At 50.1% G+C, this 21,856-nt stretch overlaps 1 protein-coding gene across 2 annotated transcripts; it reads left to right on the forward strand.

Moving 5' to 3' along the window:
- The first annotated feature begins 5,730 nt into the window (after positions 1–5,730).
- On the forward strand, positions 5,731–21,474 carry PSMD4 (proteasome 26S subunit ubiquitin receptor, non-ATPase 4). Of its 2 annotated transcripts, none has more exons than XM_040999209.1 (10): positions 5,731–5,838; positions 17,155–17,295; positions 18,187–18,301; positions 18,661–18,747; positions 19,313–19,381; positions 19,546–19,761; positions 20,133–20,250; positions 20,446–20,577; positions 20,673–20,740; positions 21,207–21,474. In XM_040999209.1, the coding sequence occupies exons 1-10, from the start codon at positions 5,813–5,815 to the stop codon at positions 21,375–21,377; spliced, it is 1,143 nt and encodes a 380-aa protein (XP_040855143.1). In that variant the 5' UTR covers positions 5,731–5,812; the 3' UTR covers positions 21,378–21,474. The 2 variants fall into 2 exon arrangements, with proteins under 2 accessions (XP_040855143.1, XP_040855145.1); XM_040999211.1 differs by having other exon boundaries at positions 20,133–20,241.
- Positions 21,475–21,856: the final 382 nt, after the last annotated feature.

A 21,856-nucleotide genomic window follows, 5' to 3' on the forward strand; every position in this document is an offset into this window, starting at 1 on the left:
CACTCTGACTAGGCTCCAGCTCCCACTGATTTACATGAGGGCCAAGTGTGTGGTGGGCAGGATTGGGCTGGGCTCCAAAACCCGTTGGTTTTGTGTAAAAGATAGGGCTAGAGACAGAACTGATCTAGCAATTGCAACCACCAGCATAAGTTGATCGGAGCATCAGACTGTGCCAGACCCTGTACTGGCAAGCACACACAAAAATCAGGTCTGCAATCACCTTAGACAAAGTTTCTTTGGAGGATCCCCCAGTTGAACCACTGGACTCAGAGCTCCAATCATGGAGAAATGTGCAGGTTCCATGGTCTAACCTTGGCATGCTTGTGTCAAGGCTGGGCCTCCTCAGTGGCTTAGACAAAACAATGGACAGCATAAACAGTTGCACATGGAGGATATGGCAGTACATTTGAGTCTGCAGAGGACACCTGGTATCATAACAGAGGATGGAAGACAGAACAAATTGATCAACGACCCCAGCTAAGTGTATGCACTGAATACCTGGGCAGAACTCCAAGGTGGACGATGTCAGCCGGTGGCGACTGGAGAGATATCGTGATTGGAGCGGCAAGATTGGCAGCAATACAGAACTGTTTAACTATCAAAACCACTTGAGCAGGACCCTTGGAGCACGCCCCACATCAGGGACCCTGGGTGGTCGGAGGCTGGGTGTGGCTTCTCTGTTTATCTCTCCCCTTCCCCCAGATACAGGAAGGAGAAAACATAAGGTGAAAACAATGTTCTTACCCACTTTCCTCTAGCCCTTGACCCCTCACACTCTAATCAACTATCTAAAAATCATAAAAAAAATAGGGGCCCGGCACGGTGGCGCAGTGGTTAAGGTCCTCGCCTTACACGCCCGGGATCCCATATGGGCGCCAGTTCTATCCCGGCAGCCCCGCTTCCCATCCAGCTCCCTGCTTGTGGCCTGGGAAAGCAGTCAAGGACAGCCCAAAGCTTTGGGACCCTGCACCCGCGTGGGAGACCCGGAAGAGGCTCCTGGCTTCGGATCGGCATAGCATCGGCCCGTTGCGCTCACTTGGGGAGTGAATCATCGGACGGAAGATCTTCCTCTCTGTCTCTCCTCTCTGTATATCTGCTTTTCCAATAAAAAAAAATAATAAAAATAAATCTTTAAAAAATAAAAATCATAAAAAATAAAAAATGATTCACATTAATCTTTTAAAAGATTTATTTATTTTTTCTATTGCAAAGTCAGAAATACAGAGAGGAGGAGAAACAGAGAGGAAGATCTTCTGTCCGATGATTCACTCCCCAAGTGACCACAACAGCCAGAGCTGTGCCGATCCGAAGCCAGGAGCCAGGAACTTTCTCCAGGTCTCCCACATGGGTGCAGGGTCCCAAGGCTTTGGGCCGTCCTTGACTGCTTTCCCAGGCCACAAGCAGGAGCTGGATGGGAAGTAGGGCTGCCAGAATTAGAACTGGCATGCATATGGGATCCTGGTGCTTTGAAGGCGAGGACTTTATCTGCCAAGCCACTGCATTGGGCCCAATTCAGATTAATCTTAACAAAATTAGACCAAAATGAATTTTTAAGTGTTTATTTATTTTTTTTAAAGATTTATTTATTTATTGGAAAGTCAGATATACAGAGAGGAGGAGAGACAGAGAGGAAGATCTTCCATCCGATGATTCATTGTCCAAGTGAGCGCAACAGCTGATGCTATGCCAATCCGAAGCCAGGAGCCAGGAACCTCTTCCAGGTCTCCCACACAGGTGCAGGGTCCCAACGTTGGGCCTTCCTTGACTGCTTTCCCAGGCCAGAGGCAGGGAGCTGGATGGGAAGTGGAGCCACTGGGATTAGAACTGGTGCCCATATGGGATCCTGGGGCGTTCAAGGCGAGGACTTCAGCCGCCGCTTGGCCACGCCACTGGGCCTAAATGTTTATGTTCATTGGAAAGTCAGATACACAGAGAGGAAGATCTGTCCAATGATTCAATCTTCAAGTGGCTGCAACTGCTGGAGCTGCACTGATGCAATGCCAGGAACCAGAAACCTCTTCTGGGTCTTCCACACGGGCGCAGGGTTCCAAGGCTTTGGTCCATTCTTGACTGCTTTCCCAGGCCACCAGCAGGGAGCTGGATGGGAAGCAGGGTCGCCGAGATTAGAACCGGCAGCTATGTGGGATCCCGATGCTTGTAAGGCTAGGACTTCAGCTGCTAGGCTACTTCACCAAGCCCCAGAATGAATTTTTTTTTTTTTAATGGGTATGGCAGTGACATGAAGGGAAGTTGGGCTAGGTGATGGTGAGAATCATTGGAAAGAAAAAGGCATATGGAGAGGTCAACAGTGGGATTGAAAGAGGAATTGGGATGCCTCAATTTTGAACTGAGTTTTGTCCACAGACCCAGCTTTCTTAGAGGGTGGATAAGCAGACACTTCTCACCAAGAAATTTGGTCTGAATGTGTTTTAGTCATTAAAGTTCTCTCTGCTTTGATGACTTAAATATTCACACAGCTGCTCAAAGGACTAGCTGCTTTTGAGGCCCTCTAGTGGTGAACAGCTGCCATGATTATTCTATAACTGCATTTATATTCAGATACAAACAAGGCCCATATGTAAACGTTCTATAACCGAAAAGACAACCAAAATAATAGTATCAAGGATCAGGTCCTCATATGTGCTAATATTTTGAGTACATCAGTCTCAGCTCTTCAGAAAGGTATTTGTAAGCGCTGGAATCTCATTTGCTTTTTTATTTTCTTAAATTTATTTTATTCCTTTTGCAAAAATCAGATATACAGAGAGCAGGAGAAACAGTGAGGGAGATCTTCCACCTGATGATTCACTCCTCAAGTGGCCTAATGGCCGGTGCCGCACTGACGCGAAGCCAGGAGCCAGGAACTTCCTCCAGGTCTCCCACGTGGGTGCAGGGTCCCAAGGCTTTTGGCCGTCCTCGACTGCTTTCCCGGGCCACAAGCAGGAGCTGAATGGGAAGCAGAGCTGCTGCGACTAGAGCTGGCACCCATATGGGGTCCTGGCGTGTTCAATGCAAGGACTTTAGCCTTTACGCCATTGCATTGGGCCCTAAATTTGGATTTGAAATAAAAATAAACCTTTTTTTAAAAAATGAGCAGACAGGACTTGCAGTGGTGTCTACCAGGAATGTTGGCAATGTCCCCTCCCTGCTTTACATGTTTACAATATACTTAATCCTTGGCCAGTGTGGTAACAACGTTTCAGGCTAATTCCCTTCTTCTTTTTTTTTTTAAGATTCATTTATTTATTGGAAAGTCTGATATACAGAGAGGAGGAGAGACAGAGGAAAATCTTCCATCTGATGATTTACTCCCCAAGTAACGCAACGGCCAATGCTATGCCGATCCGAAGCCAGGAGCCAGGAACTTTCTCCAGGTCTCCCACACGGGTGCAGGGTTCCAAAGCATTGGGCCATCCTTGACTGCTTTCCCAGGCCACAAGCTGGATGGGAAGTGGAGCTACCGGGATTAGAACTGGCACTCATATGGGATCCTGGCACATTCAAGGCAAGGACTTTAGCCACTAGGCCATGCCGCCAGGCCCAGGGTAATTCCCTTCTGTGGCACTAGCATCCCTTATGGCATGCGTTCGTGTCCCAGTTGCTTCACATTCTTTTTTTTTTAAGATTATTTATTTATTTTTAAATTAGAAAAGCAGATTTATGGACCTGGTATGGTAACCTAGCAGCTGAAGTCCTAGCCTTGCAAGCACCGGGGTACCATATGGGCATGGGTTCTAATCCCGGCAACCTCACTTCCCATGTAGCTTCCTGCCTTTCACCTGGGATAGCAGTCAAAGACAGTCCATAGCCTTCAGACCCTGTACTTGCATGGCAGACCTGGAGGAAGTTCCTGGTTCCTGGCTTCAGATTGGTACAGCACTGACTGTTGCAGTCACTTGGGGAGTGAATCATCAGAAGGAAGATCTTCCTCCCTGTCTCTCCTCCTGTCTGTATCTTACTTTCCAATAAAAGTAAAATAAATCCTTCAAAAATCAACAAGAAAAGCAGATTTACAGAGAGAGAAGGAATCACAGAGTGAAAGATCTTTCACCCACTAGTTCACTCCCCAAATGCGTGTAATGGCTCAAACTGAGCCAATCTTAAGCCTGGAACCAAGAGCTTTTTCAGGTTTCCCATGTGGATGTAGGTTTCCAAAGCTTTCAGCCATCCTCCACTGCTTTTCCAGGCCATTAGCAGGAAGCTGGATGAGAAGTGGAGCAGCTGGGTCAGGAACAAGCACCCATATAGGATGTTTGCTCTTGCAGTCGGAAGATTAGTCAAGTAAGCCATCGTGTGGGGCCCAAACTAATCTTAAAAATAAAAATAAAAAAGGTAGCGACCTGGGTTTTCCATTTTCGTTGAGAAAAAATGGAGGCCTAGACCGGAATGGAAGAGGAAATGAAGTAATTTTGAATGTCACTAGTAGTAGAGTTTGCTGGTGTCGACTCTGTGCTGGGCTCAGGGAGTGCTAGATGAATGTCTCTTCTGCTCTTGATTAAATGTAGGAGAGCGCTATGGAAGCAAACTCAATTTGCCAGTACAACAGCTAGTTAGAACTGAGTGCTATGGGAGGCAGGGGACTGGGGTGTGATGATGTTGGAACAAACATATCCACAGCATTTTCTTTTTCTTTTCTTTATTTTTGACAATTTTGACATAGTTAATTAGGGCATAAAGGTTCAAGGGCTACAGGAAAGTGGGTAAGACTATTATTTCCACATTTTTTTGTGTGTGTATCTCTGGTAAAGGGAGAGAAAAGGGAGAAGCACCACCTAGTCTCCCACCCAAACCAAGTCCCCAATGTGGGTTATGCTCCGAGGGTCTTGCTTAGGTTGTTTTGCTAGTTCATCAATTATGAATTGCTGCCGATCTCGCCATTCCAAGCAAGAGGAAGTCCCTGCAGAATCCACTGGCTGACAGAGTCCACCTTAAGAGTCTCTGTTTGCCCTGTTTTTCCCTGCCAATTCTTTGCTGGGGTAGTTGATTGATTTGTTCTGTCTTCTGTTTATGATTCCAGGTGTCCTCTGAGGGTTCCGATGGACTGCCATATCCTCCATGTCCACCTGGTTTTGCTGTCCACTGCTCCATCTGAGCCACTGAGGAGGCTTGGCTCTGGCATTTGCACTCCACGGCAGACCATGGAATCTGCACTTTTTTTCATCGTTAGGGTTCTGAGTCCGGCAGTTCGATTCTTTGGGAGATCCCCAAAGAAACTTTGTCTGAGGTGATCCCAGACCAGATTCTTGAATGTACTAGCAAGTACGGGCTCTGGCAGGGTTCATCGCCCCAACCAGTTGGTGGTTGCAATTGCTGGGCTGGTTCTGTTCCAGCCCCGACTTCCACTGGAACCAATGGGTGTTGCAGTGCAGCCTGATTCTGCCCAGTACACACTCGGCCCTCACGTAAATCAGTGAGAGCTGAGGCCTAGTCGGAGCGACCCACAATAACCCCCACCAGGCCTGCCCACGCCCTGGTTCCCGTATCTACGGTATTTTCAAACAAACGTTCCTATGCAGCTTCTTGAGGCTCCATTCCGCAGGGAACCCCACCTGGGAGTGCAAGGGCCAGGCAGATGCAGGTGGGTCCGGTTTTTTCCCTGGTGTTACCGCAGCAACCGCCTCCACCTCCTGCCCACCCACAACATCCTTGTAGTTTAGCGGCGCCTACAACTCCCAGAAGCCAACGGGAGCAGGCTGGAGGAGGAAGTCACCGGAAGCGCCGAGACCTGTAATTGGTGACGAGCCTACGGCCAATTGCTGGAGCTGTTGTTCCCCAGTGGAAGAGCCGGTCGGGGAGGGAGGAAAGAGTCAAGATGGTGTTGGAAAGTACTATGGTTTGGTGAGCAACGACTTGGCGACTTGTAGGGGCGGCTCTGGGCTGGCGGGGGCGCGTGGAGCGACGGGGCAGGGGCGGACCTGGCGTGGGGACGGAGGGCTGATGGACGGGACGCCTTCCGCGGCGCGGAGGAAGGGAGCTCCTCAACTCCCTGAGTCATCCGTGGGCCGAGAGGGGACAGGCCCGGGGACCCCGGGACCCTGGGACCCCGGGACCCTGGGACCCCCGACTCCTGCTGCCCCCTGTGCACCGCGGGTCAGGACACTGGGTCGCGACGATGTTAGTCACACAGCTGAAGTGGGGGAGCCCAGCTACAAGCCCAGGGTTCCTCGAAAAAGGCTCTGACCCAGACCAGCAGCTTTGTTTTTCGGTCTCTGCCTTCAAGCCAGAGTTTCTTGTAGGAGGTCGTTGTAGCCATTTGGGGATGAACCAGTGGATGGAAGATTCTCTCCCTCTGTAACTGTTTTTTTTTTTTTTTTTTTTTTTGTTAAGTTTATTTGCAAGGCAGAAAGTTAGAGAGAAGAGATGTTCTTTTCTTTGGCTCGGTCCCCAGGTGTCTGCAGGGCTGAACCAGCCTGAGGGCAGAAGCCAGGAGCTGCTGCAGGGTCTTCCGCTCGAGTGGCAGGGGCCGAAACACAGGGGGCATTTTTCACTGCTTTCCCGGGCGAAGTAAAGGGGAGCTGGATTGGAAGTGGAGCGTCGGAGCTTGAGCTGGCACTCATGGGATGCCGACTTTGCAGGCCGCAGCTTCACCTGCCGGCGATAACTTTTTATATGAAAAAGAGACAGTTATATATACGAGCCAAATATTGATTGGGACGTAGACGGTTTGTTTGTATGAAACTCGGGTGTCAATGGGAGTGCTATGTTTGAGTGGATTCAGATTCCCCACACCTGTGTTTTCTGCTATTTTCTGGTATTTCATTGTGTGTTGGTAGCTCTCTCACTTTTTTGGTCTATAAAATTAGAGCCATCCTAACGTCGACCTGTCGGACAGCCCAGCTGGTGAAACGTGTGGCGCTGGGCAGCAGTTAGTCACGGTGGTATGTGGGTATGGAGGGGCCCTTGGCTTGATAATAAAGGGGGAACCCTTGACATGTAGGGGAAGGGCTTGGGCAGGAGAGCTGAAGGGGGAACAGGCAGCACGTGAGGGAATGGGGGAGACTAGGGAGACTCACAAAAAGGGATTTGGGGGTGCAGGTAGTTCCCTCCTTAGATTTTATTTGGAAAATGGACTCAGGCCGAAGCCCATAAATGCCAAGCCGAGCAAATTGAGCCCCGGCCTGTGCATAGAAGACTGTCCGGGGGTGATGGAGGCAAGGCTGTGAACAAGTGGTACTTAAGGTGGGCGTCTGGCGTAGTGAGTGAGTCTCCCTTGGGGTTCCTGCATCCCAGGAGTGTGTGCGGTGGAGGCCTGGTTGGCAGCTGGTGACACAGCTCGAGTTTCTTTTTTTTTTTTTTTTAAAGATTTATTTATTATTATTTTTTTATTGGAAAGGCGGATATACAGAGAGGAGAGACAGAGAGGAAGATCTTCCGTCCGATGATTCACTCCCCAAGTGAGCACAACGGCCAATACTATGCCGATCCGAAGCCAGGAGCCTCTTCCGGGTCTCCCACGTGGGTGCAGGGTCCCAAAGCTTTGGGCCGTCCTCGACTGCTTTCCCAGGCCACAGGCAGGGAGCTGGAAGGGAAGTGGGGCTGCCGGGATAGAACTGGCGCCCATATGGGATCCCGGGTGTGCAAGGCGAGGACCTTAACCACTGCGCCACTGCGCCGGGCCCCACAGTTTCTGCTGCTTGGTTTCGCCCTGAGCCAGCCCTGGCTTTTGGCAGGCATTTGAGAAGAAGACTGACAGGAATCTGTCTTTACATCTCTCCTGTACCCCTGAAATTAATTACTTAAATAGATGAGTTTTTAGAGGATGCCACTAAAAAATACTTGTGATCTGTTTATTCAAAAGGCAGAGTTAGAAGAGCGTATGGAAGACACGGAGAGATCATTTATCCTCTAGTTTGCTCCCTGACTGGCAGCCGGCAGCAGAGGCTGGGCCCAGCTCAGTCCAGCAGCCTGGAGCTCCATTTGGGTCTCCCATGTGGGTGCAGGAGCACAAGACCTTGGGCCATCCTCTGCTACTTTCCCAGGCACATAACCTGGGAGCTGGGTGGGAAGTGGAGCAACGGGGACTTGGAACCAGCACCCATATGGGATTCTGACATCCACAGTAGCAGTTTGACTTGTTGCACCACAATGCAGGTCCCTGGAAAAAAAAATATAAAATTTTGTAAAAATATAAATTTTATAAAATATAAATTTGTTTTTATTTTAATTTATTTTTGGGATAAATAAAACTGAAATAAAAAACATCAAAATACATGGGGTGTAGCCAAAACAAAACAAAAACAGTATGGAACAGGTTATTGAAGTTATACCTTCCATGCTGGTTTCTTTTTTTTTTTAAGATTTATTTTTATTATTTTTTCATTGGAAAGGTGGATATACAGAGAGGAGAGACAGAGAGGAAGATCTTCCATCCGATGATTCACTCCCCAAGTGAGCGCAACGGGCCGATACTATGCCGATACTAAGCCAGGAGCCTCTTCCGGGTCTCCCACGCGGGTGCAGGGTCCCAAAGCTTTGGGCCGTCCTCGACCGCCCTCCCAGGCCACAGGCAGGGAGCTGGAAGGGAAGCGGGGCTGCCGGGATAGAACTGGCACCCATATGGGATCCCAGGCGTGCAAGGCGAGGACCTTAACCACTGCGCCACCGCGCCGGGCCCCATGCTGGTTTCTTTATGTAAGAGAGAACATATGGTATTTATTCTTTTGTGACTGACTCATTTCACTGAGCATAATGCTCTGTACTTGGGACCACCTAGTTGTAAATAGTATGATTTCATTCTTAACAGTTGAATGATATTCCATGGAGTAGATGTACCACACTTTCTTTAACCACTCTTCTTTGGACGCACATCTGGATTGTTTCCATGTCTTTGCTATTGTAGATTGTAGTGCTGCAGATGTAGGATTACAGATCCCCTTCTCATATGCAGATTTCATTTCAATTGGGCATATTCCTAGCAGCGGGATAGCTGGGTCATATGGCAGATTTATTTGCAGTTCTCTAAGCACTCTCCATACAGACTTCCACAGTGGTTGTATTAGCTTACACTCCTACCAGCAGTGAAGGAGGGTACCTTTCTCCCCACATCCATGCCAGCAGGTGTTGTTAGTTGAATTCTGAATGTCAGGCTGATCTCACTGGAGTGAGGTGGTACCTCAATGTGGTTTTCATTTATATCTCTCTGATGGCTCGGGAGCCTGAGCATGTTTTCTTATGTCTGTTAGCCATTTGAATCTGTTCTTTTGAAAAGTATCTGTTCATTTCCTTTGCCCATTTTGTTACAGGGTTGCTTTGTTTTGCTGTTCCTGGGTTTCTGAAGCTCTTTGTAAATCCTGGATATTAGTCCCCTATCACTTGTGTAGTGTACAAAAATTTTCTCCCATTCTGTTAGTTGCTTCTTCACTTTGTTGATGTTTCCTTTGCTGTACAGAAGCTTTTTAGTTTGATGTAGTCCCATTTGTTCATTTTGGCTTTGGTTGCCTTTGCTTTTGGCGTCTTTTCTAATAAATTTTCCCTGTTCCTATATCTTGGAGTGTGTTTCCTATGTTTTCCTTTAATACTTTGATGGTTTCTGGGTGTAGATTTAAGTCCTTGATCCATTTAGAGTTGATTTTTGTATAATATGACAGGTGTGGGTCTTGCTTCTTAATTCTGCAAGCTGCTATCCAGTTGTCCCAATAGCATTTGTTAGAGACCAGGATTTTCCCCTGGATTGTTTTCAGTTTTCTTGTCAAAGATTAGTTGACTATACATGTGTGGGCTCCCTTCTGGTGTTTCTATTCTGTTCCACTGATCTTCTTCTCTGTTTCTGTACCAGTACCAGACTGTTTTGCTAACCACTGCTCTGTAGCATGTCTTGAGGTCTGGAATTGTGATTCCTCCTGCTTCAGTTCTATTTTTCAGAATAGCTTTGGCTATTCATGGTCTTTTGTGGTTCCACATGAGCTTTTGTATCATTTTTTCTATTTCTGAAGAGAATGTTGTTGGTATTTAAATTGGGATTGTGTTAAATCTGTATATTGCTTTTGGTACTGTGGTAATTTTGATGATGTTGATCTTGCCAATCTAGGAACATGGTAAGTTTCTCCATTTTTCAAGGTCATCTTCTGTTTCCTTTTTTAATGTTTTGCAGTTTTTGTCATAGAGGTCTTCCACATATTTAGTTAGCTTAATTCCTAGGTATTTTTAAAAAATTTATTTATTTATCGAAAAGTCAGATATACAGAGAGGAGGAGAGACAGAGAGGAAGATCTTCTGTCCGATGATTCACTCCCCAAGTGAGCGCAGCGGCCGATGCTATGCCGATCCGAAGCCAGGATCCAGGAACTTCTTCCAGGTCTCCCACGCGGGTGCAGGGTCCCAAGGCTTTGGGCCGTCCCCCACTGCTTTCCCAGGCCACAAGCAGGGAGCTGGATGGGAGTGGAGCTGCCGGGATTAGAACCGGTGCCCTTATGGGATCCTGGCGCGTTTAAGGCGAGGACTTTAGCCGCGAGGCCATGCCACTGGGCCCAATTCCTAGGTATTTAAGATTCCTCTCCTCTATTTCAAAGGGAACTGTATTTAAAATTTCTTTGTTATTCATGGAATTATTTGTGTACACTAGTGCCATTGACTTGTGTGCATTAATTTTATATCCTGCTACCCTGCCAATGTCTTTTATGAGTTCCAATAGTCTCCTGACTGAGTCTTTTGGTTCTCCAAGGTAGAGAATCATGTCGTTAGAGAGAATTTCATTTTCTCTTTTCCAATTTGGATTTCTGAAAAATATTTTTAAATGTGTATTATTTTTTTTTAATCGATGTGAAATGGAAAGCAGTAGGGGTGGGGAGCAGCATTGGATACAGGGCTGTCAGAGTTCCAGTGTGGGTCCTTGTTGTTCCACGTCTGGTCCAGCTGCCGGCTTTCTGCTGAAGCAATGGAAAGGCACAGGATGGCTGGAGTAGTTGTGCCCTGCTGCCCATGTGGGAGATGGAATCCAGCATGAAATTCCTGACTCCTGGTTTCAGCCTGGTGTAGGGGCTGTTGGCAGCCAGTCTGGGAGTAAACAATGGATAAAGAAGGGTCTCGCTGTCTCTTCTTTTTCCTCTCTGTTAGTCTGTTCAAATAAATTAGCAGATCCCTAAAAAGAAAGAAAGAAGGCCTGGCGCAGTGGCCTAACCACTAAAGGTCCTCGCCTTGAATGCGCCGGGATCCCATATGGGCTCCAGTTCTAATCCTGGCTGCTCCACTTCCCATCCAGCTCCCTGTTTGTGGCCTGGGAAAGCAGCCGAGGACGGCCCAAAGCCTTGGGATCCTGCACCTGCGTGGGAGACTTGAAAGAGCTCCTGGCTCCTGGCTTCAGTTTGGCGTAGCTCTGGCTGTTATGGTCACTTGGGAAGTGAATCAATGGATGGAAGATCTTCCTCTCTGTCTCTCCTCCTCTCTGTATATCCGCCATTCCAATAAAAATAAATAAATCTTTAAAAAAGAGAGAGAATTAGAGTTAACAGACCTTCCATTTGCTGTTACACTCTCCAGATGCCTGCAACAGCTGGCTCTGGCCTAGGCTGAACTAGGAGCCCAGGTCTGCATGTGAGTACCCCACGTGGTTCGGGGTGCTAGGGACCCTGCCACTGGAACTATCCCCTGCTTCCTCACAGACTGCACAATAGCAGCTGGAAACAGAACTGGGATGGACACCCAGTTCCAGCATGGAATGTGTCCTGGCTAAGCAGTGTCCCTACAGCTGTACCAAACATCTGCCCTGGCCCAGGGCCTGGTTGTGTATGAGAGGGGAGGGATCTGTTTTCACCAGTGCCAGCACTGCCCCCCAGTGGTTCTAGGTTGTAACAAAGTGGAACATTTGCCTGGTTCTCCTGTCACTTCTCGCTGCTTTTTACCAACCTCCCCTTTTTTTTTTTCCCCACTTAAAGATGTCTTTATTTGAAAGGCAGAGCTACAGAGAGAGAAGGAAGGACACGTTGATCTTCTGTCTACCTTATTCACTTCCCAAGGGCTGCATTAGGCTGCTTCAGGCCTAAGCCAGGAGCCCAGAACTCCAACCAGGTCTCCGTTGTGGGTAGCAGGGGCCCAGGTGTTTGATCCGCCTTCCGATGCCTTCCAGACACGTCAACAGGGAACTGGACTGAAGTGGATTGGTACTCATAATCTCCAGGACGGGATGATGACCTTGCAAGCAGGGACTTTGCGTGCTGTGCTGCAATGTGGCTTCCCTCCCCCATGCTGCTCCTTCCTTTTTTTTTTTTTTTTTCGATTTATTTATTTATATTGCAAAGGCAGATTTAGAGAAGGAGAGACTGAAAAATCTTCCACATACTGGTTCACTCCCCAAATGACCACAACAGGCAGACCTGAACTGATCCAGAGGCACAGGTTTCCTTCCGGGTCTCCCATGTGGGTGCAGGGGCCCAAGCACTTGGACCATTCTCTACTGCTTTCCCAGGCCACAACCAGGGGGTTGGGTGGGAAGTGAAGCAGCGGGGACACTAACCAGCGCCCGTGTGAGATCCCTGCACTTGCAAAGTGAGGAACAGCTAATTGAGTTATCACACCAGGTCCTGCCCCTGTTCTTTATATACTTGCTACTTTGAAAGTTAGAGAGAGGGCCCGGCGCGGTGGCGCAAGTGGTTAAGTCCTCGCCTTGCACGCCCGGGATCCCATATGGGCGCCGGTTCTAATCCCGGCAGCCCCGCTTCCCTTCCAGCTCCCTGCCTGTGGCCTGGGAAAGCAGTCGAGGACGGCCCAAAGCTTTGGGACCCTGCACCTGCGTGGGAGACCCGGAAGAGGCTCCTGGCTTCGGATCGGCATAGTATCGGCCCGTTGCGGCTCACTTGGGGAGTGAATCATCGGACGGAAGATCTTCCTCTCTGTCTCTCTTCTCTGTATATCCGCCTTTCCAATGAAAAAATAATAAAAATAAATCTTTAAAAAAAAAATAAAAAAAAAAAAAAAAGAAAGTTAGAGAGAGAGAGAGAGACCATTCTCTCTCACTCCCCAAATGGCCTCAACTGGGTCTTAATCCCCTTGCAGCCAGAAGTCAAGATCTTCACTCAGGTTTCCCACGTGGGTGGCAGGGCCCCACGCACCTGGGCATCTTGTGCTGACTTCCCAGGTGCATTAGCTGGAACTCCAGCCAGCACTCAACTCGTTGTCAGAGGCTTAACCTGCTCCACCACGAGAACAGCACCTCATGCCCCCGTCTTTTACTCCGATTCTTTGTCCCCTCCCTGCCCATATGCTGATCTCCATCCCCTCCACTCTAGTGATGCTCTAGTCTCAAAAGGCTCCTTGCTTCCTGCCTTTGGAGGGCTGCTTTCTTGGCTGCAGTGAGGCAGGTGCTTCCTTGCTGGAAGAATGATTGGAATTAATCTGTCAGGGGCGGGAGAGGGAAGGGGAAAGAGGATCCATGCCTGGCCAGCAGAGGCAGCCCTTGACCTCCGTTAGAGGCTGTGTAGGGGAGCCGATGGAGCTTCTGCTGGAAGAACCAGTCTGCTTGATGCTTACTGGGTGTTCAGTGATTCTGGTGGCAACTCCATAAGGGTGGCTGCATGTGACACGGAAGGCAGCTGGACCTGGAGCAACTCAGCAGTTCTGGAGTTAGTAAATAGCAGAGTAAGATTTTGAACACTGCCCTGGGTTCCCTTTTCTGTATACTTATTTCCAGAAGCTGCTTTTTTCTTTCTTTTTTTTTTTTTTTTTCAAATTTTATTTTAGATGATCTTTACATAGTTGATCAGGGTGGGGAGAATGGAGGGTTAGGGAAAAGTGGATGTGATCATTGTTTCCAAGTTTTCCATTTCTTTTTCTGGTATCTGGGGGTAGTGGAGAGACAAGGGGAGAAGCCATACCCAGCCTCCCAGCTGCCCTAGCACCCAGGCTTGGGGAATGGCCACCCAGTATCGATCCAGGGTCCTGATATGGATCACGCCCCAAGGGTTCTGCCCAGGTAGTTTTAGTCGTTCTCACCGATCCAAGGATGAGGGAACACTTTCCATGTCCGCTGGCTGACGTAGTCCACCTCAGAGTCTCCATTCACCCAGATATTTGCTATCATTGTTGGGCTGGGATAGTTGTCCAATCTGTTCTGTCCTCTTTCCAGAAGCCTCTTTTTTTTTTATTTTTTTTTTTTTTATTTTTATATTCTTTACATACTTAGTTAGAGTAAGAAGGTTCAAGGGCTACAGGAAAGTGGATAATACTAGTATGTTTTCCATATTGTTACCTTCATGTTTAAAAGGGGGGTATTAAGGGAGAAGGCCAACCCAATTTCCCACCCTCCCCAAGTCCCGGATGTAGGGCATGCTCTGAGGTTCTTGCTCGAGTGGTTTTGATGTTGCAACAGTCATGAATCGCTGTCAATCTCGCCACTCCAAGCACTATGAGGTCTTTGAAAAATCCACTGATTGACATAGTCCATCATAGCTGAGATGGTTGGTTGACCTGTTCTGTCTTCTCCCTTTTCTTCGTTAGGGTTCTGAGTCCAGCATTTAGATTAGGAAGATCTCCAAAGAAACTTCTTGTATGTGCTAACAAGTACAGGGCCAGGCACCGTCCATCGCTCCAATCAGCTGGTGGTTGTAATTGCTGGGTTGGTTCTGTTTTCACTCCCGACTTCCACTGGAACCAATGGGTGTTGCAGTCCAGCCTGGTTCTGCCCCGCACATATTTGGCCCTCACCTAAACCAGTGGGAGCTGCAGCCTAGTTGGAGCGACCCACAATAACCCCCGCCAGGCCCGCCCCTACCCTGGTTTGCCAGTAAGTGTAGCAGTAATCCAGTCTGCCCCACACCCCATTCCACCCCAGCCACTGTTTAGTTTTATGTCCTCCCGTGGAAGTGGTAACCCAAGAGGGATGAGCCCACTATTACCCTCCCAGGCCTCTCCCACTCCCAGATTCCAGCTGCCCAAAACAACCCTCGCCCACTTTAATTCTGTTTGCACCAGTAGGGATAATCTGCCCAGCCTGGCTTTTCCCTGATCTAGTCCACATGAGGCGCACAGGTGTGGTAGCTCTGCCTAGTCTGGTCTGCCTCCATCCCAGCCTATGCTCTCCTGCGGGAGTAGCTGTCCAGCAAAGGAACCCTCCCTTATTTCCCCGCTGGCTCTGCCTACTTCCTTTCTTGTTCTCAGGCTGGTTGGGCGCTGCGGTCCCCTCCGGTACAGGCAACCTCACCTCGGCATTCCATATTGTGCACTAGTCTTTGCTGCAACCGAACCTAGGTCGACCCACACTGGTGCCTGGATTTGCCAGTGGATGACGTGGACAGATTCAGCCTGGTCTTGCCCCTACGTCTGCCAAGTGTATGCCAGTGGGTAGCTTTCCATGGCCTGTTCTGGGCTGTTTCCTATCATGTTTCTTGCGCTGACCTGCCGGGTCTGTCAGAAGCCTCTTTTTAAAAATATTTATTTTTATTTGATGAGGGAAAATATAGTGATGGTGTAATGGAGATTATCGTATCCAGATGTGAAGATGCAGCAGTATGCAGCTCTACCTCCAAATCAACGATGGACTTCCAATGAAACTATTAGAAAAATCTAAGCAATAGGATGCTGGGCTATCTGGCATTGTCTGTATCAGCAATGTCAGGACACACTTAAATAACAGACTGATGGACGTATGACTGCTTAGGAAGGACTATACTATTCTGATCCTATGGGAAAAATCATTTGGGGGCTGGAGTTTTGGGGAGGGGGTAGGAAGTCCTATACTTTATGCAATTGTACCATAAGATTTAAAATAATAATAATAATAATAATAATAAAGAGTTCAGAAAAGCAATGTATCTATATAAATTAAAAAATATATATACATTGAAAGACAGGGAGAAAGATATCTGGTCTGTAGCCAGGAGGCTGGAGTTTTTCCTGGGTCTTCCATGTGGCTGCAGGGATTCAAGGAGCTAAGCCATCCTCTACGGATTCCCCAGGCCATAAGCAGGAAACTGGATGGGAAGTGGAGCAGCCAGAACACAAACCGGCACTCACATGGAATGTCAGTGCTGCAGTCTGAGGCTTAGCCTTCTATGCCACATACTGTCCCATCCAGAGGTTTCTTACTTACCTCTGCACTGTTATCAGACAAATCACACCAAGGGAAAAAATGGAAATATGTATATATATACACACACACATATTTTTTTATGTGTGTGTATGTTTATTTGTGACGTGGGGAGAGACAGACTGAAGGATAGAAGCAGCTTCCATCATGGGTTCACTCACCAGATGCCCGCCCCACACCTGTTTGTTTTTTTACCTGCCAGTTGAAAGGGAGTGGGTCCTCTGGGCCCAGCCTCCCCGCTTCCATAGGAGCTTTGCTTCGCTGGCCACCGTGTGGTCTCTGGGAGCAAGAGCCCGTGTTCCATGCTGTCTGGCTTCTTCTACATTGTGCAAAGTTGCATAGAATGAGATCCCAAATCCACTCAGGCTCACGTTTAGTTCAGTCCTGCTGTTGACACTGTTAACCACGGGCTGACATTGTATTTCTTTTTTTTTTTATTATTGTTGTTTACATTGTATTATGTGGTACAGTTTTATAGGCATGACATCGTATTTCTCTGCACTCAGTGCTGCCCAGAGTCAATCACTTGAACTGTCACTGCTGCTCCCCATGGTCTACACGAGCAGGATGCTGCGTTCAGAGGCAGGAGTTGGACCCAGACACTCCATTATGGGATGTGGGCATCCTACATAATTGGCATATATATAACATATTGTATTCACTGGCGTTGGCAATGTGGCCTCTCAGGTTAAGCTTTTCCTGTGGTGCCAGCATGCTGTGTGGGTACAAGGTCAAGTTTGAACTACTCCATTTTGGATCCAGCTCTCTACTAATGGACCTGGAAAGTATCCCTGTGAATATGTTCAAAGTTACTTGTTGCCCACATTTGAAATGCCTGTCCCCGTGACAAAGCTTTACAGTGCTCCAGTGCAGCTTATGATGGAGTGCTCGTGAGATGCCCTTCGCTCACAACCTTAGGTGCAGAGCAGAAAGATTTGTGGAGATCCAATTGCATTTCACTCCTCTGGTCATTTTGCATCCTTATTTAAGACAACACTGATTGCACTTGCCTCTAAGTTCCACCAGGACTGCGGAGTGCTGCCACTGGGAGGGGTCTGGAAGGGATCCCTGAACCAGAGAGGCCATTTGGGGGACCCCTTTCATTATTCCCTTTTCTTCTCTCTCTCCTGCTCTCCCAGCGTGGACAACAGTGAGTACATGCGGAATGGGGACTTCCTGCCCACCAGACTGCAGGCCCAGCAAGACGCCGTCAACATCGTGTGTCACTCAAAGACCCGCAGCAACCCCGAGAACAACGTGGGGCTCATCACGCTTGCCAAGTATGTGGGCAGGAGGGGGCGGGGACTCTGCAGGTGGCTGGAGGTGCTCCCACCAGAACGGGCTGGCGCCGGCGGGCTGTCACTACAGGAGGTGCTGGCCTTTTGGGCTGCTCATAAACCCGCCTTTGCTCACTCTCCTCAGGGTGAAACTTCACAGGAAAGTACAGCTAATACAATATGTATGTACCTAAAGATGTATTTATTTGAAGAGCAGAGTGATAGAGTTTCAAAAGACAGGTTTTTTTTTTAAGATTTATTTTATTTTTGTTGGAAAGGCAGATATACAGAGAGGAGGAGAGACAGAAAGATCTTCAATCCGTTGATTCACTCTCCAAGCAGCCACAGCAGCCAGAGCCGAGCGAATCCGAAGCCAGGAGGCCAGAGCCTCTTCTGGGTCTCCGTCTTGGATGCAGGGTCCCAAGGCTTTGGGCCGTCCTCAACCGCTTTCCCAGGCCACAAGCAGGGAACTGGATGGGAAGTGGGGCTGCCGGGATTAGAACCAGCACCCATATGGGATCCCGGCGCATTCAAGGTGAGGACCTCAACCACTGCTCTGTTGTGCCAGGCCCAGTAAATAAATCTTTAAAAGAGAGAGAGAGATTGAGTTCAAGTCCCAGCTGTGCCCTGCAGTCCAGCTTCCAGCCAATGCACACTGTAGGAGGTGCTGGCTGTTTGTTCCCTGCGCTGCGTGTGGCAGGCTGGGTGTGAGGTCTTGGCTACTAGTTTTTGATTTGGCCTCGCCCTGGTTGTTGTTGGCCTTTGGGGAGTGGATTAGCAGCTGAGAGGTCTGCCTGCCTTTCAAGTAAATATATAAAGAAAAGAAAAGAAATCTTTAAAAAGAGAAGTCAGCCCTGGTTTGGGGATGTCTAAAATGCTCTGCCTGCGTCCCAGTGACTGTGAGGTGCTGACCACGCTCACCCCCGACACCGGCCGCATCCTCTCCAAGCTGCACACTGTGCAGCCCAAGGGCAAGATCACCTTCTGCACTGGCATCCGCGTGGCCCACGTGAGTCGTCCCGAGAGCCCTTGCTTGTTCCTCCCTTTCTTCATCCCCTGTCGGTCGTCTAGATCCAGAGCCAGGGCAGAGGGGGAGAGAGAGCGTGGAGTGGGAAGGAGGTGATGTGGCGGTGTGAGTCCCAGTTTGTGACAGTGTGGAAGGGGAAGAAAATCTCTAGTCATAGCAGTGAGCAGCCCCCTACCCAGAGAGAGACGCAGCGGGGAGGGTGGGGAGGGGAGGTGTCATCCACGTGAGCAAGAAGGTAGACTTGGCATACCCAGAGGCTGTGAGAGAACAGGGGTGCTGGGACCCCGGAAGGAGCCACTGGCAGCCTGAGGCTGACTCAGGCCTCGCTCTTCCTTTGCAAGCTGGCCCTGAAGCACCGGCAGGGCAAGAACCACAAGATGCGCATCATCGCCTTCGTCGGGAGCCCCGTGGAGGACAACGAGAAGGATGTGAGTGGCACGTGACAGCCCGTGGCTGGGAGTGAGGCCGTCCGGCCCTTAGCCGAGCCTGGCGCGTGCACAGGGCGCAGCAGCGCAGGGGAAGGTGGAGTGTGGGATCCGGTGTTTCTGTTGGGGGACTTTGGGGAGGGCCACACATTTCTGTCTGCTTTCTTGAGGCAAACTCTTACCCCCATACCCGACTCAGTGTGGAACTAGTTTCTTCTCTTTTCTTTTTTTCTTTTTTTTTAAGATTTATTTTATTTTTATTGTAAAGTCAGATATATAGAGAGGAGGAGAGACAGAGAGGAAGATCTTCTGTCTGTTGATTACTCCCCATATGGCCAGAGCCAAGCTGATTTGAAGCCAGGAGCCTCTTCTGGGTCTCACGCGGGTGCAGGGTCCCAAGGCTTTGGGCTGTCCACAGCTGCTTTCCCAGGCCACAAGCAGAAGCTGGATGGGAAGTGGGGTGGCTGGGATTAGAACTGGTACGCAGTGCGTGCAAGGTGAGGACTTAAGCTGCTAGGCTACTAGGCTGGTCCCGGAACTGGTTTCCAGATGATTCTCTCCTTTGCAGCTGGTGAAGCTGGCTAAGCGCCTCAAGAAAGAAAAAGTCAATGTTGACATAATCAATTTTGGGGAAGAGGTGAGTAAGGTTTGGAGCTGGGGATGAGGGGTGTTGGTTTGGTTACAGAGTGATCCTTGCCCCAGGGAGTGCTCCCAGGGTGGGAGGGTAGCCACTGCTGGGGTCTCAAGGACAGAGGATGGGGAGCAAGGCCTCAGCAGGGCACCCCCATATTCTCCCCGCAGGAAGTGAACACAGAAAAGCTGACAGCCTTTGTAAACACACTGAATGGCAAAGATGGAACTGGTTCTCACCTGGTTACGGTGCCGCCTGGACCCAGCCTGGCTGACGCGCTCATCAGCTCTCCGATCCTGGCTGGGGAAGGCGGTGCCATGCTGGGCCTGGGAGCCAGTGACTTTGAGTTTGGAGTGGATCCCAGTGCTGACCCCGAGCTGGCCCTGGTGAGTACATGCTGACCCTGGCAGAGTCCCAAGGGCCATCTCTGTTGCCTTCTGCCCATGAAGGTCTCCTTGTGGGGCCCTGAACAGCCCCAACCCCACTTGCACTCCCTCTTCCCCATCACTCACTCTGATCTCTGGCAGCTTCAGTGTTGGACTCTTTCTCGTTCACATGTTCCATCAAAACTCCAGGCCTGCCCCGGGTTGTCCTCTCCCGCACTGCCTGTCAGCCCTCTCGCTTTCTCCTAGCTTTCTTCATCATGCTCCTTCCCCACCTATCCTGCTTCCTTTTCCGCCCTCGGCTGACACCCCAGCTCCCAGTAGGAGTGGGGCTGGAGAGTAGCCGCCCCTGACTCTGTGCTGCCCCTCCCCAGGCCCTGCGCGTCTCTATGGAAGAGCAGCGGCAACGGCAAGAAGAGGAGGCCCGGCGGGCAGCGGCTGCCTCTGCGGCGGAGGCTGGGATCGCCACGGCTGGGGCTGAAGGTGAAAGAGGTGGAATCCAACGTCCTGGGCCTAAGGGTGCTACATGGCGAGGGCAGGGGTGGGCAGTGTGTGTGTGTGTGTGTGTGTGTGTGTGTGTGTGTAAGGAGTATGCGTGCAGCAGGGCTGGCCTGAAGTGGGGGCTTTTGCGGTGGGTGGGCATGGGATGTGGCACCAGATCCACTGGGTCCCTCTTGCTTGCACTAGACTCGGATGACGCCCTGCTGAAGATGACCATAAGCCAGCAGGAGTTCAGCCGCTCGGGGCTCCCAGACCTGAGCAGCATGACAGAAGAGGAGCAGATTGCGTATGCCATGCAGATGTCCCTGCAAGGTGCAGGTGGGTCAGGGGTCAGGGCCGGAGCCCGTGTGCAGCGCTGCTCCTGTTGTCAGGCTCAGGCAGTGGCACTGAATGGATGGCCCTCCTCTCCCCAGAGTTTGGCCAGGCCGAGTCGGCAGACCTGGACGCCAACTCAGCTATGGACACGTCGGAGCCGGCTAAGGTGAGGCTTGGCGGTGACCCTGTGCCTGCATGTGATCGCGTTTCTATCCAGGAACCATGCTGAAGTCACACCATGCTGGTGATCTGAGTTGGGCATTGAGGTCCTGGGGTTCTCAGTTTTCCATTCCTGTTGACAATTCTGTGTTGTCATCTTCCAGGGAGTGGGAAGCAGGTCTGGGAAAGGGAGCAGGAGCTGAGGTCTCTGGTGGCCAGCATCTGCTTGCACCCCCGAGCTCAGTTAACACAGTGCCTAGCCTCTGCTCTGGTGCACAGCAGTCAGCGTGTCTGTGTCTGGATCCTCTCTGAGGGTGTGGGTAGCACCACATCCTTCCCCAGCACAGCCCTCTGCTGCTCTTGGTCAGCCGTCCGGCCTAGCCCCACACAGGCGGGCAGCGGGGCTGGGCACAGCGCTGCCTGCCTCCCCAGCAGCCACACCCCGGGCCCCGCCAACACGGCCTTTCCTGCAGGAGGAGGATGATTACGACGTGATGCAGGACCCCGAGTTCCTTCAGAGCGTCCTGGAGAACCTGCCAGGTGTGGATCCCAACAATGAAGCCATTCGAAATGCCATGGGCTCCCTGGCCTCCCAGGCCACCAAGGATGGCAAGAAAGACAAGAAGGAGGAGGACAAGAAGTGAGACTCGAGAGACAGGGTGGCTGATTGCCCAGGTTGGGATGGCATATAGTGCTACAGAGATTGTAGCCATTGCAGTTCAATAAAGTTCATCAAATTTTCTTTTTCTTCTTTGCGTCAAATAATGGTAGCTTCGAGTTAAGGAGGGGAGGCGCCCCTGTGGAGTTCTCCCTAACCCTGAGCTGCTACTGCTCCTCGCCCTTCTGCCTCATCTGTCATGCTCCCTCCCTCCGCTGCCCTGACCCTGTTATCCTTTCTCACTGGGAGACACTGCTGATAATCTGTTTTATGTTAGGCCCTGGGCCCCAAACTAAATGGAAAGCAGTGCTGACCCTTGGGGACTCAGTCTGCAGGAAGGCAGCCTGTATGGGTGCAATTGTGTATGTACAGCCAGTGCCAGAAGAGAGGGGCTGGGTATGGTGGCACAGCAAGTTAAGCCCTCCCTGACACCCTGTCACCCTGCCAGCCTGAATTCTGGCTAGT

This window comes from Ochotona curzoniae, unplaced genomic scaffold, assembly GCF_017591425.1.
Source record: "Ochotona curzoniae isolate NIBS_2020 unplaced genomic scaffold, NIBS_Ocur_1.0 scaffold_1037, whole genome shotgun sequence".
Taxonomy (NCBI): Eukaryota; Metazoa; Chordata; class Mammalia; order Lagomorpha; family Ochotonidae; genus Ochotona; species Ochotona curzoniae.

Bases quoted from the DNA above. Each gene is read 5' to 3' on its own strand.
- PSMD4 (XM_040999209.1), top strand. From the start codon at position 5,813: ATGGTGTTGGAAAGTACTATGGTTTG. The intron at 17,296-18,186 runs GTATGTGGGCAG...CCTGCGTCCCAG, and splicing joins GGGCTCATCACGCTTGCCAA to TGACTGTGAGGTGCTGACCA. The intron at 20,578-20,672 runs GTGGGTCAGGGG...TCCTCTCCCCAG, and splicing joins GATGTCCCTGCAAGGTGCAG to AGTTTGGCCAGGCCGAGTCG.